Source organism: Paroedura picta, chromosome 2 (genome assembly GCF_049243985.1).
Source record: "Paroedura picta isolate Pp20150507F chromosome 2, Ppicta_v3.0, whole genome shotgun sequence".
Taxonomy (NCBI): domain Eukaryota; kingdom Metazoa; phylum Chordata; class Lepidosauria; order Squamata; family Gekkonidae; genus Paroedura; species Paroedura picta.
In genome coordinates, this window is record NC_135370.1 from 132,839,847 (window position 1) to 132,853,738 (window position 13,892).

At 42.3% G+C, this 13,892-nt stretch overlaps 2 protein-coding genes across 8 annotated transcripts in view; one reads left to right on the forward strand and one right to left on the reverse strand.

Moving 5' to 3' along the window:
• Positions 1-9,541, reverse strand: part of CHP1 (calcineurin like EF-hand protein 1) — a 34,647-nt gene extending 25,106 nt beyond the window's left edge. The window contains exons 1-2 of one of the 2 annotated variants that reach the window (XM_077322850.1): positions 8,886-8,924; positions 7,621-7,735 (exon numbers count right to left, since the gene is read on the reverse strand). In XM_077322850.1, the coding sequence (XP_077178965.1) occupies positions 7,621-7,735; positions 8,886-8,909 (139 nt within the window). In that variant the 5' untranslated portion in view covers positions 8,910-8,924. Of the gene's footprint in view, positions 1-7,620; positions 7,736-8,885; positions 8,925-9,319 lie in introns of those variants that run through there. The other variant, XM_077322851.1, reaches the window with a different exon arrangement.
• Positions 9,542-9,641: 100 nt separating this feature from the next.
• Positions 9,642-13,892, forward strand: part of EXD1 (exonuclease 3'-5' domain containing 1) — a 30,560-nt gene continuing 26,309 nt past the window's right edge. For 3 of the 6 annotated variants that reach the window (XM_077322833.1, XM_077322831.1, XM_077322836.1), the window contains exons 1-2: positions 9,642-9,783; positions 10,835-10,925. The gene's annotated coding sequence lies outside the window, so the exon portion shown is untranslated. Of the gene's footprint in view, positions 9,784-9,834; positions 9,991-10,059; positions 10,597-10,834; positions 10,926-13,892 lie in introns of those variants that run through there. The other 3 variants (XM_077322832.1, XM_077322834.1, XM_077322835.1) reach the window with 3 other exon arrangements.

Here is a 13,892-nt window from a genome sequence, read left to right on the forward strand (position 1 = left end):
GTCCTTTGAAATATATTTTACTGTTCAAATGAATGACTTACTTTTAAAGACAAAGTGGACACTGCAGAGACTTATATGGCTCTTAAAACCAAGATACATATCTGCCAGAAGGATACCTAATATTCAGAAAGGGAGAATGCAGGGTTTCATTTGCATACCTTCTGTTCTTTTGCCCCAACATTGTTGACCTTTACATCTTTCCCTCAAGCACACTATGGCAGTGGAGAGACCCCAGTTTGAATTCCCACTCCATTATTGAGGCTCGAACCAGTGATAACTTCTTGGCCTAACCTACCTCACAGGGTTATTGGGACGATAAAGGAAAGGAGAATGAAGTAAGCTGTTTGGGTCTTCATTGGAGACATAGGCGAGATATAAATAAACCCACAGACTGGATAGACAGTAGCAGGAAGGAGAAAAAAGATGAGGAGGCATGGCAGAAACTGCACCAAATCCTCAGAGAAAAATTAGACATTTCATTAGCTTTCTCTAACCAGACAGTTCAAAAAAAATTAGATGTGCTAAAACAGCATAGGGTGAATTATACAAAATTTAGGCATTTATAAACTTTTACTTCCATAAATACATCAATTTATTTTGGGGGGTTACATTTCTATGCCACCCTCCCTTGTGGCTCAGGGCAGTTTACAATAAATTTAACATCTCTCTCCAATCAAAACTTTCTTTGTTTCCTTGTCTCAAAATAGTCAGCAACCAAGATATGCGGCTAACTCATGAATTAGGGTTATCTAAATGCTTTTGCAAAGCTTCCTTATTACCTGCAAATTGACACAAATGAGTGGTATTCACATAAGAAGTTTAGAGGAACTGGTGGGGCAAGTTCAGAACTATGATTATTGCTGTCCCATCCCAGAGAATTTACATATCTTTTATCTACAAAGTGCCTTTAGTTAAAATGAAAGTTAGGCTGGACCTTTGTCCTAATTTCAAAGAAATGTAGGTTAGAAGGCATCAGAAAATGCGTAGACAAATGTACAAAATGCACAGAGAAAAGGTTAGGAAGTACATTGACATGAAGTGAGAGAAAGAGGTATTCATTGGTATTTGTAGATCAGTATCCATTTGTCATCTTCAGTTCTTGATTTATGGAAATGTATGGAGAGTGCTAGAGCAGATATGCTTTCTGTTAATACTCCATTTCAAGTTTATTTTAGCTTTTCTTTTGTACAGAAGGAGTGAATACCTTTTGTTAAAGGAGGAATAGCTGTGCTAGGGTATTGCAGTGAAAATCAAAAGCTTTCTTATGAAAAATCTACTGTAGCATAGGGCTTTGTAGAGTACAGTTTTGAAAGTATTTAGGCAGTTGTGTAGATGTGAAGGCCTAGAAGTAGAAAACTCTCAAGGACTTTTTTGAGTTTTTCTAATGGCACTTTGGGGAAGTGCTGAAATGCTGAAAACACCTCATGAAATACTTCTTAAGACAAGGTTTTACTGTAAAAAAATTTTTTTAGAATAAGTAAAATGCCTTTTAAAACTCATTCAAATTGTAGAGCATTCAATTTTTCTGTAAGAAAAAGTAGAAAATTGGAATTTTTTTTACAAATGCTGGGGGGAAACCCTTAAAAATTGAAATTCTTAAAAATCTCTAAATGATTTTTAGAGTTTTTATTCAAAAATATATATACAGCATGAAGAAGTCTAAAGATTTTTTTCAGTAGAAAGTTTTGGGGAGCACTGAAAACTTCTGTGGAACGTTTGCTTTTTCTGGAATGCATGACACTGCCTAAGGCTCAGTAGTCTGCAGCCTTCTCCCTTTAGAGTCACAGAATCATAGAATAATAGAGTTGGAAGGGACCTCTTCTTCCAGATGTTTAGATGGAATTTCTTTTGAATTAATTTCATTCTATTCGTTCTGGTCTGTCCCTTTGGGGCAAGAGAGAACAATTCTGCTCCATCCTCTATATGGCAACCTTTTAAATACGTGAAGATGGTTATCAGATCCCCTCTCAGTCGTCTCCTCTCTAGGCTAAACAGACCAAGCTCCCCCAACCTTTCTTCATATGTCTTAGTCTCCAAACCCCTCACCTTCTTTGTTGCCCTCCTCTGGACACGTTCCAGTTTGTCAACATCCCCCTTCAACTGAGGTGCCCAAAACTGAACACAGTACCCCAAGTGAGGACGAACTAGAGCAGAGTACAGCGACAGCATCACCTCCGGTAATCTGGACAAGATACAGCCCAAAATCCCATTTGCCTTTTTAGCTGACTCATGTTGCTGACTCATGTTCAATGTATGGTCTACTAAGACTCCTAGATCCTTTTTGCACATGCTACTGCCAAGACAAGTGTCCCCAATCTTATATTGGTGTATTTGGTTTTTCCTACCTAAATGCAGAACTTTACATTTGTTCCTATTGAACTTCATTTTATTCAGTTTAGCCCACTTCTTGAGCCTACCAAGATCATCCTGTATTTTGTCACTATCTTCAGTTGTTTGCTACCCCTCCCAGTTTAGTATAATCTGCAAATTTAATAAGTATCCCCTCTAATCCCTCATCCAAATCATTTATAAATATATGTTGAACGACACAGGACCCAGGACAGATCCTTGGGGTACTCCACTTGTTACTCTTTTCCAAGAAGATGCTGAACCATTAACAAATATCCTCTGGGTACGATTTATCAACCAGTTATTGATCCATCTGATAGAATTAGGATCCATACCACATTTTACCAACTTGTGAACAAGAATATCATGTGGAACATCAAAAGCTTTACTGAAATCCAGATAAACTATGTCCACGGCATTCCCCTGATCCAGCAAAGTAGTCACTTTCTCAAAAAAAGAGATAAGGTTGGTCTGACATAACTTGTTCTTGCGAAACCAGTGCTGAGTCTTAGAAATCACAGCTCTCAGTTCCAGCTGCTCAAGGACCGAGTGTTTGATTATTTGTTCCAAAATTTTGCTAGCTACAGATATCAAGCTGACGGGTCGATAACTACCCGGATCCTCCTTTTTCCATTTCTTGAAGATGGGGACAACATTTGCTGCATTGCAGTACTTCCTTTTATCTGTTCTAAAACTGAGTACTCTTCCTCTACCTTCTCTATCCCATGCATAATTCTGTAAAACTCAATTATGTCACCCCATAGTCGTTTCTCCAAACTAAAGAGCCCCAAACTCGAACCTTTCTTCATATGGAAAGTGTTCTATCCCCTTAATCATTTTAGTGGCCCTTTTTTGGACTTTTCCCAATGCTAGCACATCTTTTCTGAGGTGAGGTGACCAGAACTATACACAGTATTCCAGATGAAGCCACACCATAGATTTATACAGAGGCATTATGATACTGGCTGATTTGTTTCCAATTCCCTTCCTAATAATGCCCAGCATAATATTTGCCTTTATTGCAGTTGCACACTCAACCAGCATTTTCAGTGAGTTATCTACCATGACTCCAAGATTTCGCTCTTGATCAATTACTGTCAGTTCAGATCCTATCAATGTGTATTTATAGGAAGCAACTTTAGCTCCAATGTATTTTTGCAGTAACAAATCAAAAGAAAAACCTTAAACCTTTCAAACACCTGACTATGGCTCTGACATGCTATTTTTGAGGACAGAGCACCAAACAGCTTGATTCCTTGGTGACTGGCATGAGGTTTGGCTACATTGTTCATTAATGAATACTTAGGATTCTAGAAGAATGGAAAGAATGTACTGTTTACAACTGAGAATATTTATATGTCATTAGAGTGTAAGTGAAAGAGAAGGGTTGGGCTGAAGTTCAAACCCAGCACCTTGTCTCTGGCTTGTGAGCTGGATAAAAAACAACATATTGTGCCTATTTTTTTTCTTCAGATAGACGCATGCTTCAGTTTTGGAGATATGATCCAAAATTTTCAAAATCCTCATAACAGTCTTTGTCCTTACTAGCTAATCATTTGAGTTCTGTTACCTCGCACCTGTTCAAATTCTAATCTATCACAAAAAGTTGTACTCAACAGAAAAGATGTCCAGATATTTTCACATAAAACAACCATTGGTTAACTTACCATGATACGATACTTTTCATTTTAGTCAGAAGATAATCTTACTAGATTTCTGTGCTAATCCAAAACATGCAAAGGAGCCCCTTTGGCATAATGTTGATGTTAGGAGAACGCTCAAGGCTTTTCTCATCAGATCTCAAGATCTAATGGGTTTCAGCATCATTGTGACTCCGCCAAAGTTGGGGCAGTGCATGTCCAATGCAGCAATCAGCTTGTATAACTGAGGCTTACATGGCAGGTATTACTGCTCAATCAGTCAGGAGCTCAGCCACCAATGCAGCCTTGGCTAAAAGGGTCTCTGCAGAATTAATTTGCGGGGCAGTTACCTGGTTTAGTATTTCTACTTATGTCAGACATTACAAACTGCATACTCAGATTTCCTCTGAAGCTGCATTTGGACTATGTGCATTGCAGCACGTGACTGAGGAAAATTAGATATGCTCCCACCCTTGGCGTGGTTTGGGACAGCTCTTTCATGTCCCACCAAGACACCCTCCTGGATCTCAAGGGAGAATGACCATTGGTTAATTTACCATGATATGGTTCTTATCCTTGAGGCCAGGAGGACGTCTTGTGACACCTCTGAGCTTCCCAGATCATGTATTTTACGCACTGAGCACATTACCTACTGAATTTGTTGCAGAACCGTTGAGTTTTAAGGAGAGGTTCACTGGTCAGCAGATATATTATAGGCTGACTTGGAATAGGATATATTCTGTTGTTAATGTTTTGTTTGAGTTATGAGAGGCTTATCATCAGACTGGAGCAGGGTGTCTCCCGCAGCACAGGACGGGAACTGAAAATTAAATCCTGCCTCCCTGTTAAAGTGTTGGGAAAACACCCACCGCAATGTCCTCCTGGATCTCAAGGGAGAACGAACTGGGATGGAGCAAATCATCGTTTAATTATTTTCCACATTAAGCACTTGTCCATTTTTGGAGGTTTGGGAGTGGGTCACTGAGTTAATGCTTACTCCTTTGTTTTCATTGAGGTGGGTCCCCATAAGCATAATTACCATAAGCAATGTACAGAAATATGAGAGCAGGTCAAATATTCCAAACAAAGATGGAACAGGTAAGCAATGGAGATTAGATCTTGCCAATCATACAATGTTAACTTCCACAGAAGGAAAAAGGGATGTGCCCTGTGCAACATTCCACACAACATTCCTATGTCAGTAATCAGCAAGTTATTGCAAATCAAAAGTCAACAAGTAATTCATTTAAGCTCATGCCTCTTGGCAGTATTCTATCACAGCAACACAGACCACAAGCAACGGCAGCAGCAGCCAAACAACTGTTTTAAAATGTCCCCCCCATACACAAAGTATCTCCAACATGGGTATATTTTCCTCAGAAATATTATAGTATTCTTATTACTGTGAATAATATCAGTGAAAAGTATGCTCACGTAAGAGCATACATCTAACCCAAGCCTTAGGTTGGTACAGCACAGAAAAAGTATAACAGTAGTACAGATGTGCAATAACCATCCAAATTCAGTGATGTCAAAGGGTGGTTTCAGAGACCCCTTCTCTATACCATTAAAAAGGGACCACATATATTGTACCAACTGCAATACCAAGGAGTAGTGACAGATAATTGAACTGTATGTTTTTTTTCACAGCCACAAGGGTTTGCTCTGCAATAATATCTGAATGTGAAATTGAGAGGGAACCCCGTTAAAGTTACCTGAATTCTTTGGAATGCTGCAGAAGTAAATTAAGTATCAATAATGTGTAGTTAGAGCTTCTTGTGGCGCAGAGTGGTAAGGCAGCGGTCTGAAAGCTTTGCCCATGAGGCTGGGAGTTCAATCCCAGCAGCCGGCTCAAGGTTGACTCAGCCTTCCATCCTTCCGAGGTCGGTAAAATGAGTACCCAGCTTGCTGGGGGGTAAACGGTAATGACTGGGGAAGGCACTGGCAAACCACCCCGTATTGAGTCTGCCATGAAAACGCTGGAGGGCGTTACCCCAAGGGTCAGACATGACTCGGTGCTTGCACAGGGGATACCTTTACCTTTTAATGTGTAGTTACAGATACAGTATAAAATTAAACAGAGATTAGTAGCACTTTAAAGGCTAACAAAATATTATCCCAGAGTCAGTTTTCATGGATTAGAGTAGTGGTCCCCAACCTTTTTATCACCGGGGACCGGTCAACACTTTACTGAGGCCCCGGGGGGGGGTAGTCTTTTGCAAAGGGATGTCAGTGCCGTCGCCTGAGGCCCTGTTCCACTTGCTTTCCTGTTGGCGCCCCTGACTTCCCACTGCCCGCTGGAGGGCGCTGCCAGCAGCAGCTGCGCAGTGCCACGCAGAGGGGGAGCCGTGGCCTGGTACCAACTGATCTACAGCAGCCGGGGACGAGGAGGAGGAGCCGTGGCCTGGTACCAACTGATCTACAGACCGGTCCAGGTCCCCGAACTGGGTGTTGGGGACAGCTGCATTAGAGTCCATTTCTTCAAGAACAATTTAACAGCCCCTTAAAGGCAGAGTGTTTATAATGTACAAAGACTACTTTATGAAAGCATTCCAAGAGAATACAAGCACAACACTTATAACGGGCATAAAATTTAGCATCTCAAATTTCAGCATTCTTTTATTTTAAAATATCAATTTATTGTTACTACATATAGCTGCAAATATAAACAGCGTAGGTAGCATCTGGCAAAATATCAGAAGCTAGATGAGACTATGCAAGGCATTTAGTGATTGAATGTGGAGCTTCAATACTCTTTTTGTCTTCCTTGTAACTGGTAGAAACAGTGGTGTAAAATATATTTAGCTTAGTTGTACAATTTATCAACAGAGGTTGGCTTTCATTCTACTTAACAGAATTGAATTAAAAGATCAGATATGCAAACAGAAAAGTACAATCTTGAATAACACAGCCTTTGTTAGTGGCACATACCTTAACACAACTCAGTATCTTGCCTTATAGCATGGACTTCCAGAAAGTAATTTATCACTGTATCTTTGATTTAATTTCCTGTTATTACCTCTACCAGCTATGCTGCAATCAGTCTGCCTATCCTTACTGATATATTATCTCCATGGCAACCACAGTTGCTTACAAAATGCCAGGAAGCCATTAAGTATATTTTTAGTTTTCTTTGATGCAGTTAAGCAATTGGAAAAAAGTGAGTTTGATCATATGAGAGAACATAACCCACACCTATATCACCAGGCTGCAATACTGCACTGTCCTGTATTAACTTTAGAACATTAAGATTTCCTAATCTTTTAAACAAATCAACCCCATGTACACAAAACAAATTCACCCGTTTTTTATTAACCATGGTGCAATTTATGCAATAAATTTCACATTCTGGTAATGTTGTGATGTTTTAGATTTTTAAAGATTTATTCACATACTGCAATGTCTTAAGATTCATTAAATTTTGTTCTGAGCTGCCTTTAACATGTATTTGGTGAGTAGCCTTTATATGAACTAAATTAATAGATAATTTTGCCTTGCTTTCCTGACAAAAATTGCCTCCCAAATAGCTCACAAATCAAAATCCGATACAAATACTTGTACTCAATACAAAATGTTCTGGAGATGGGGAGGGGGGTCAGTTGATCTCGATCCAGACACAATGAAGGGTTACCTGGATATTTGTTGGCTGAAGCTCCAAGCATAATGAAAGTATTCCTGGCTGCACCCACTTCTTCTAGCCACGTTGATGGCAGTTGGCAACTGCTAAGAAGGGCTTTCTTCTGGATCTAAGAATAATAGAGGAGTTCCTTGGCCCTGGCTTTGATGGGACTATGTCCTCAGGAGTTGAGCCCTTGCTATTTATTTCAAGTCAGAGTGACTGCTGCATTCCTTTTGTACAGAACGAAGCACTGCAAATCTAATATCTTAATACTATGTTGAATCTGTTCTATTGTATAGTGGCACTGCCCACCACATACCATTGTACTTGACTACAAATCATCTTAAGATCTCAGTTCAGCCAAGAAGTTGCCCTATGGCCCTGGGCAAGTCACTATCTCAGCTGTAAAATGGAAATTACAATGACCTCACTGGTGGTGACACACTTCATAATAGAAGTGTTATAAACACATATGTGCTAATTAGTTGCTCTCTGAGACATTCATATAAAAGTTTATGCAATGCAGAAACACAAACTGACTATTGTTTTGACAGCTATCCTTTTGAATGTTCTGAAGCATACCAAGGTGGTTGTGTAACATCTTAGTTCAATTGACATTTTAAATGGCAGTGTTCATAATACAAGGCTCAATTTAAGCCAGAACTTCTTTTAAATGCTTATCTTAGGAACAAATGTAGTAATGGGGGCATAAGCAAGTTCAGTTCCTTTTTCACTTTGCCACCATCAGCTATCACATATCCTGGGATTAAGTGAGAGATCTAAATAAACTGAACTATATTCACAGCCCACCTCAGCTAGCCTGAGATAGTAAAATATCTATGTTGCTTAAAGTATCTAAAACGGTAAACAAACACATTAAAGAACCATTAAATCACCACTGCTGTTTTAAGCATCTCCCATCCTTCTCTGCCAACAAGAATAGTTATTCACGGAATTCCAGAAGATATCCAGATTCTGACAATTAAATCAAGAGAGCAAGATTTACAACTACCAGCATGGACACACTTATGGGCCGAAGTTCCAGTGCTTTTGGGTGGGTGGATTAACTGCTTACAACATAAAAACATTAAGATCACCCTTTATACACACAAATACTTAAAACATTTGCTCCATCGTGTCAAGACTTCCTAATCAATTACTGGCGCAGCTATTTTGAACCAATAGAGCTATTGCAACTTGAAGAAGTTAACACATCCGTTGGGGGGGAAAGGCGCTTGTCGACTTTAACCTGACAGAGAAACGTCTGGGGACTGTACCTGAGACGCAACTTTTGCTATCATGGGGCAGAGGCTGAAAAGACAAAGCAGAGCGAAAGCGTTCCTGTGCCTTTAAGAGCCGCATAGGTGAGAAAACTGAAGGAACATCTGCCGAAGTTTACCCTCCGACGTAGACAAGGGCAGCTCCGACCCTTTCCGCCTACTCCACCTAGCCAGAAAGCCACAGGACGCCCAGGACGGGCAGCGCATCACTAACAGCCACCCCAAGGAGAGAAAAGGCGAACGAAGCGTTTTGAAGGGCCAAGGGCGGCCGGACTGGCGGAGAGGCTTCTGGCCGGAGTTCAGGGACTAAAGCCCGTCTCATGGGGAGAGAGAGGAGACAGACAAACCCGCTCGCGAGCAGGCGGTTTCCTTGCGCGGCAGTTCTGAGCCGCCCGGGGACGAAGGCCGGCGCGAGCCCTGCGAATACTCACAGCCCGTCTCCTTCTTGATCTCTTCGATCTCCTCGTCCCGAAGCAACGTGGACGCCCGGGAGCCCATCACGGCCGCCTCACCGCAAACCACCGGGCAGAGGGAGCCGCCAGACTAGAGCGCCTTCGCTGGGCCTAGAGCCGGTGAGCCTCCGCCGCGGCCGCCAGCCAATCAGCCACGCTGCACCAACGACTGAGATTGCAACGGCCGGAGCGCGCGACGCCCCCTCTTATTCCCCTCCCGTCTCCCCACCCCCAGCCGCCGACTGCATCTCTGGCCCAGCCTATCGAAAGCGCGCCTGCGCAGACCGGTTTCCCAAACCTGTCGGCTCCGTTTCTCCCCCCCCCTTTGGCCTGACGTCACGAAAGGCGGTTCTTAAATGATTCCTAAAAGCCGCAGATCCCAGCAGTTAGTTAGTGATCCGGCGTCTGACCAAGGGAACGGCTCTTTTCCAATAGTGGCTGAGGTGGTGCAAGGCTCTTGTCTGCCCCAGGGTTTCTTTTGGCGCCTGCGATGCTTGCAATGTCGAGTCCCACGTGCAGAGCTACTCCCCGGGCTCCCTGCTGCTCCTTACGGGAAAGGCCCTGGGGGCATAGTGAGGCCAGCAAGGCGCCGAGAGGGGAGGAGCAGTGGGGCATCTTCGTCTTTGAAACGGCCTCTCAGTTTGCTTGTTGTAAGATGGGTCGGGGAGGGAGGTGTGCTGCACATGGACGGACAAATGCCTTGTTGTTTGTCTGAAGTTGCAACGTTCTGCCCCAATCTTGCTTAAGACTTCTTCCAAGTTTCTCGAGTGCCCATCAGAATAAGGATAAGCCGTAGTTTCTAGTTTTAAAGGAAACGTTTCCTGTGCTTTGCCACCAGCACTATTGGCAGGCTGTGTGTGCCTGGGGAAAACTAGATTGTTGACTGCCTACGCAGTTGGTAAAAGCCAGCGTGGTGCAGTGGTTAAGAGCATTGACCTCTAAGCTGCAGAGTCGGGGTTGATTCCACATTCCTTCACATGCAGTCAGCTGGGTGACCTTGGGCCACTCAGCGTTCTCAGCTCTCCCAGCTCCACCTACCTCACAGGGTGTCTCTTGGGAGAGGAAGAGAGGTGTTCACAGTACTAGGGAGTAATTTCCATAGACCTAACTTTTAACATGCTTAGGCTTCTACAATAGATGCATACTGTTGAACTTACATGTATCATAGCCAATATCTATGGATTATTTTTAAATATTATATTTATATACCACCCTTCCTTGCCGCTCAGAGTGATTGACAGTGAAAACTTTTGATGGTACAGTACAAGGAACATAATTATTGAGAATATGTAATATTTCAAATAGAATAGTTAACATTTAACAATTGCTAGTAGAACATAACTTTATAACTCAGTGATAGTAAATTGTTTGCAGCAGTGGGGTTGAAATTTCATCTGTGGGACATGGTGGTGGGAGGGGCTTCTGGGTTCTGGATTGGTGGCCTTGCTTAATTGGCTTCAATGAAAAGTTTGATAGAAAAGCTCCATTTTGCAGGCCCTGTGGAATTGTTTTAACTCTGGCAGTGCCCTGATCTCTTCTGGGAGCTCATTCTACCAGAAAAAGCTCTGGCCCTGGTCAAGATCAGGTGAGTCTCCCTGGGACCAGGGATCACCAACATGTTGATGTTGGTGTTTGCTGAGCATAGTGCTCTTGGGGGGGGGGCATAGTCAGAGAGGCAGCAAGGCAGCCCCTCATGGCCTAGATCATGTATCGCCTTGAAGGTGATTACCAGAACCTTAAGCCTTATCTGGTAATGAGTGCAGCTCTTTGAGCATGGGCTGGATGTGAGCCCTCCAAGGGATTCCTGTGAGAATTCTGGATGCTGCGCTCTGCACCAGTTGTAGCTTCCAAGTCAGAGATAAGGGTAGGCCCGCATAGAGTGAGTTGCAGAAATCTAGCCTAGAAGTGACTGTCACCTGGATCACTGTGGTTTGTGAACCCTTTTTAAAGCTGGTGATGGATTTAAAACTCTAAAAATTGAATATGGGTCTCATTATACTTTTTATCTTTAATTCTATTGCTGCTTCTTAATCTTGTAATTCTTGTTGCAAAATTTTAAGCTCAAATTGAAGAAAGCAGGGAAAAGCACTAGGCCACTCAGGTATAAACTAAATCATATCCCTAACAAATATACAGTAGAGATGACAAATAGACAGAGTGCCTGAAGAACTATGGACAGAGGTTTGCAACATTGTACAAGAGGTAGCAACTAAAACCATCACAAAGAAAAAGAAATGCAAGAAAGCAAAATGGCTGTCTGAGTAAGCTTTACAAATAGCTGAGGAGAGAAGGGAAGAGAAAGGCAAGGGAGAAAGAGAAAGATACACCCAATTGAATGCTGAATTCCAGAGAATAGCTAGAAGAGATAAGAATGCCTTCTTAAATTAACAGTGCAAACAAATAGAAGAAAGCAATAGAATAGGGAGGACCAGAGATCTCTTTAAAAAATTGGGGATATGAAGAGAACATTTCATGCAAAGATGGGTATGATAAAGGACCAAAATGGTAGGGACCTAACAGAAGCAGAAGAGATTTTAGAAAATGGCAAAATTATACAGAAGAACTATACAAGAGTGAGCTTAACATCCCTGATAACAACGATGGGGTAGTCACTGACTTGGAGCCAGACATCCTGGAATGTGAAGTCAAATGGGACTTAGGAAGTCTGAGCAACAATAAAGCTAGTGGAGGTGACAGTATTCCAGTTGAGCTATTCAAAATCGTAAAAGACAATGCAGTAAAAGTGCTACACTCAATATGCCAGCAAATTTGGAAAATTCAACAATGGCCACAGGATTGGAAAAGGTCAGTTTACATTCCAATCCCAAAGAAGGGCAATGTCAAAGAATGTTCAAACTACCGCACCATTGCACTCATTTCTCATGCCAGCAAAGTTATGCTCAAAATCCTACAAGCTAGGCTCCAGCAATATGTGGACCAACAGAAGTACAGGCAGGATTTCAAAGAAGCAGAGGAGTTAGAGATCAAATTGTCAACATACACTGGATAATGGAGAAAGCTAGGGAGTTCCAGAAGAACATTTACTTCTGCTTCATTGACTATACTAAAGCCTTTGATATGTAGGTCAAGAAGCAACAGTGAGAACCGGGCATGGAGTCACTGATTGGTTCAAAATTGAGAAAGGAGTTTGGTAAGGCTGTATACTGTCTCCTTGCCTATTTAACTTGTTTGCGGAGCACATCATGAGAAAGGTGGGGTTAGATGAGTCACAAATTGGGATCAAGATTGCAGGGAGAAATATCAACAACCTGAGATATGCAGATGATACCACTCTAATGGCAGAAAGTGAAGAGGGACTAAAGAGCTTTTTGATGAGGATGAAGGAGGGGAGTGCAAAAGTTGGCTTGAAACTCAACATCAAGAAAATGAAGATCATGGCATCCGGCCCTCTCAATTCCTGGCAAATAGATGGGGAAGAAATTGAGGTAGTGACAGATTTTATTTTCCTGGGCTCCAAGATCATTGCAGATGGGGATTGTAGCAAAGAAATTAAAAGATGTTTGCTCCTGGGGAGGAAAGCCATGGCAAATCTTGACATCCTAAAAAGTAGAGACATCACCCTGCCAACAAAAGTGTGTCTAGTCAAGGCTATTGTCTTCCCAGTTGCAATGTATGGCTGTGAAAGTTGGACCATAAGGAAGGCTGAGCATCAAAGAATTGAGGCTTTTGAACTCTGGTGCTGGAGAAGACTCTTGTGAGTCCCTGGGACTGCAAGGCGAACAAACCAGTCAGTCCTAGAGGAGATCAGCCCTGATTGCTCCTTAGAAGGCCAGATCCTGAAGATGAAACTCAAATACTTTGGCCACCTCATGAGAAGGAAGGACTCCCTGGAGAAGAGCCTAATGCTGGGAGCGATCGAGGGCAAAAGAAGAAGGGGATGACAGAGAATGAGGTGGCTGGATGGAGTCACTGAAGCAGTAGGTGCGAACTTAAATGGACTTCAAGGAATGGTAGAGGAGCCTCCAGGGAGGGCGGTATATAAATAAATAAACAAACAAATAAATAGGAAGGCCTGAAGGATCATTCTACATGGGGTCGCGATGGGTCGGACACGACTTTGCACCTAAGAACAACAGTCTTGTAACCTGTTGTTTCAGTGACTTTATTAGTAGGGACAAGGGCTCCCCTCCCTTTGTTATTGTAAATCTCTAACACAGTTTCAGAATCTTGTTCTAAAAACAGTGGAGGAGGGAGAACTGATATGGCTACTATCTATGCAACTACTGCATTAGTTTCTCTTAAATTATCTTTAAAAAGTGTTCCATTGGTGTTGTTTATCTGCATGTGTCTAGTGGGTGTCTATAACAAAGGTTCCCATCCCAACATGGTGTGATGGTTAAGAGTGGTGGCATGTAATCTGGCGAGCAGGATTTGATTACCCACTTTTCCTTTGTATGCACGTAGCTGGGTAGTGAGTTTGTCACAGTCCTGATAGAACTGTTACCAGAGAGTAGTGTCTCTCAGACCCACCTACCTCACAGCGTGTCAGTTGTGGGGAGAGGAAAGGAAGGTGATTGTAAGCTACTTTGAG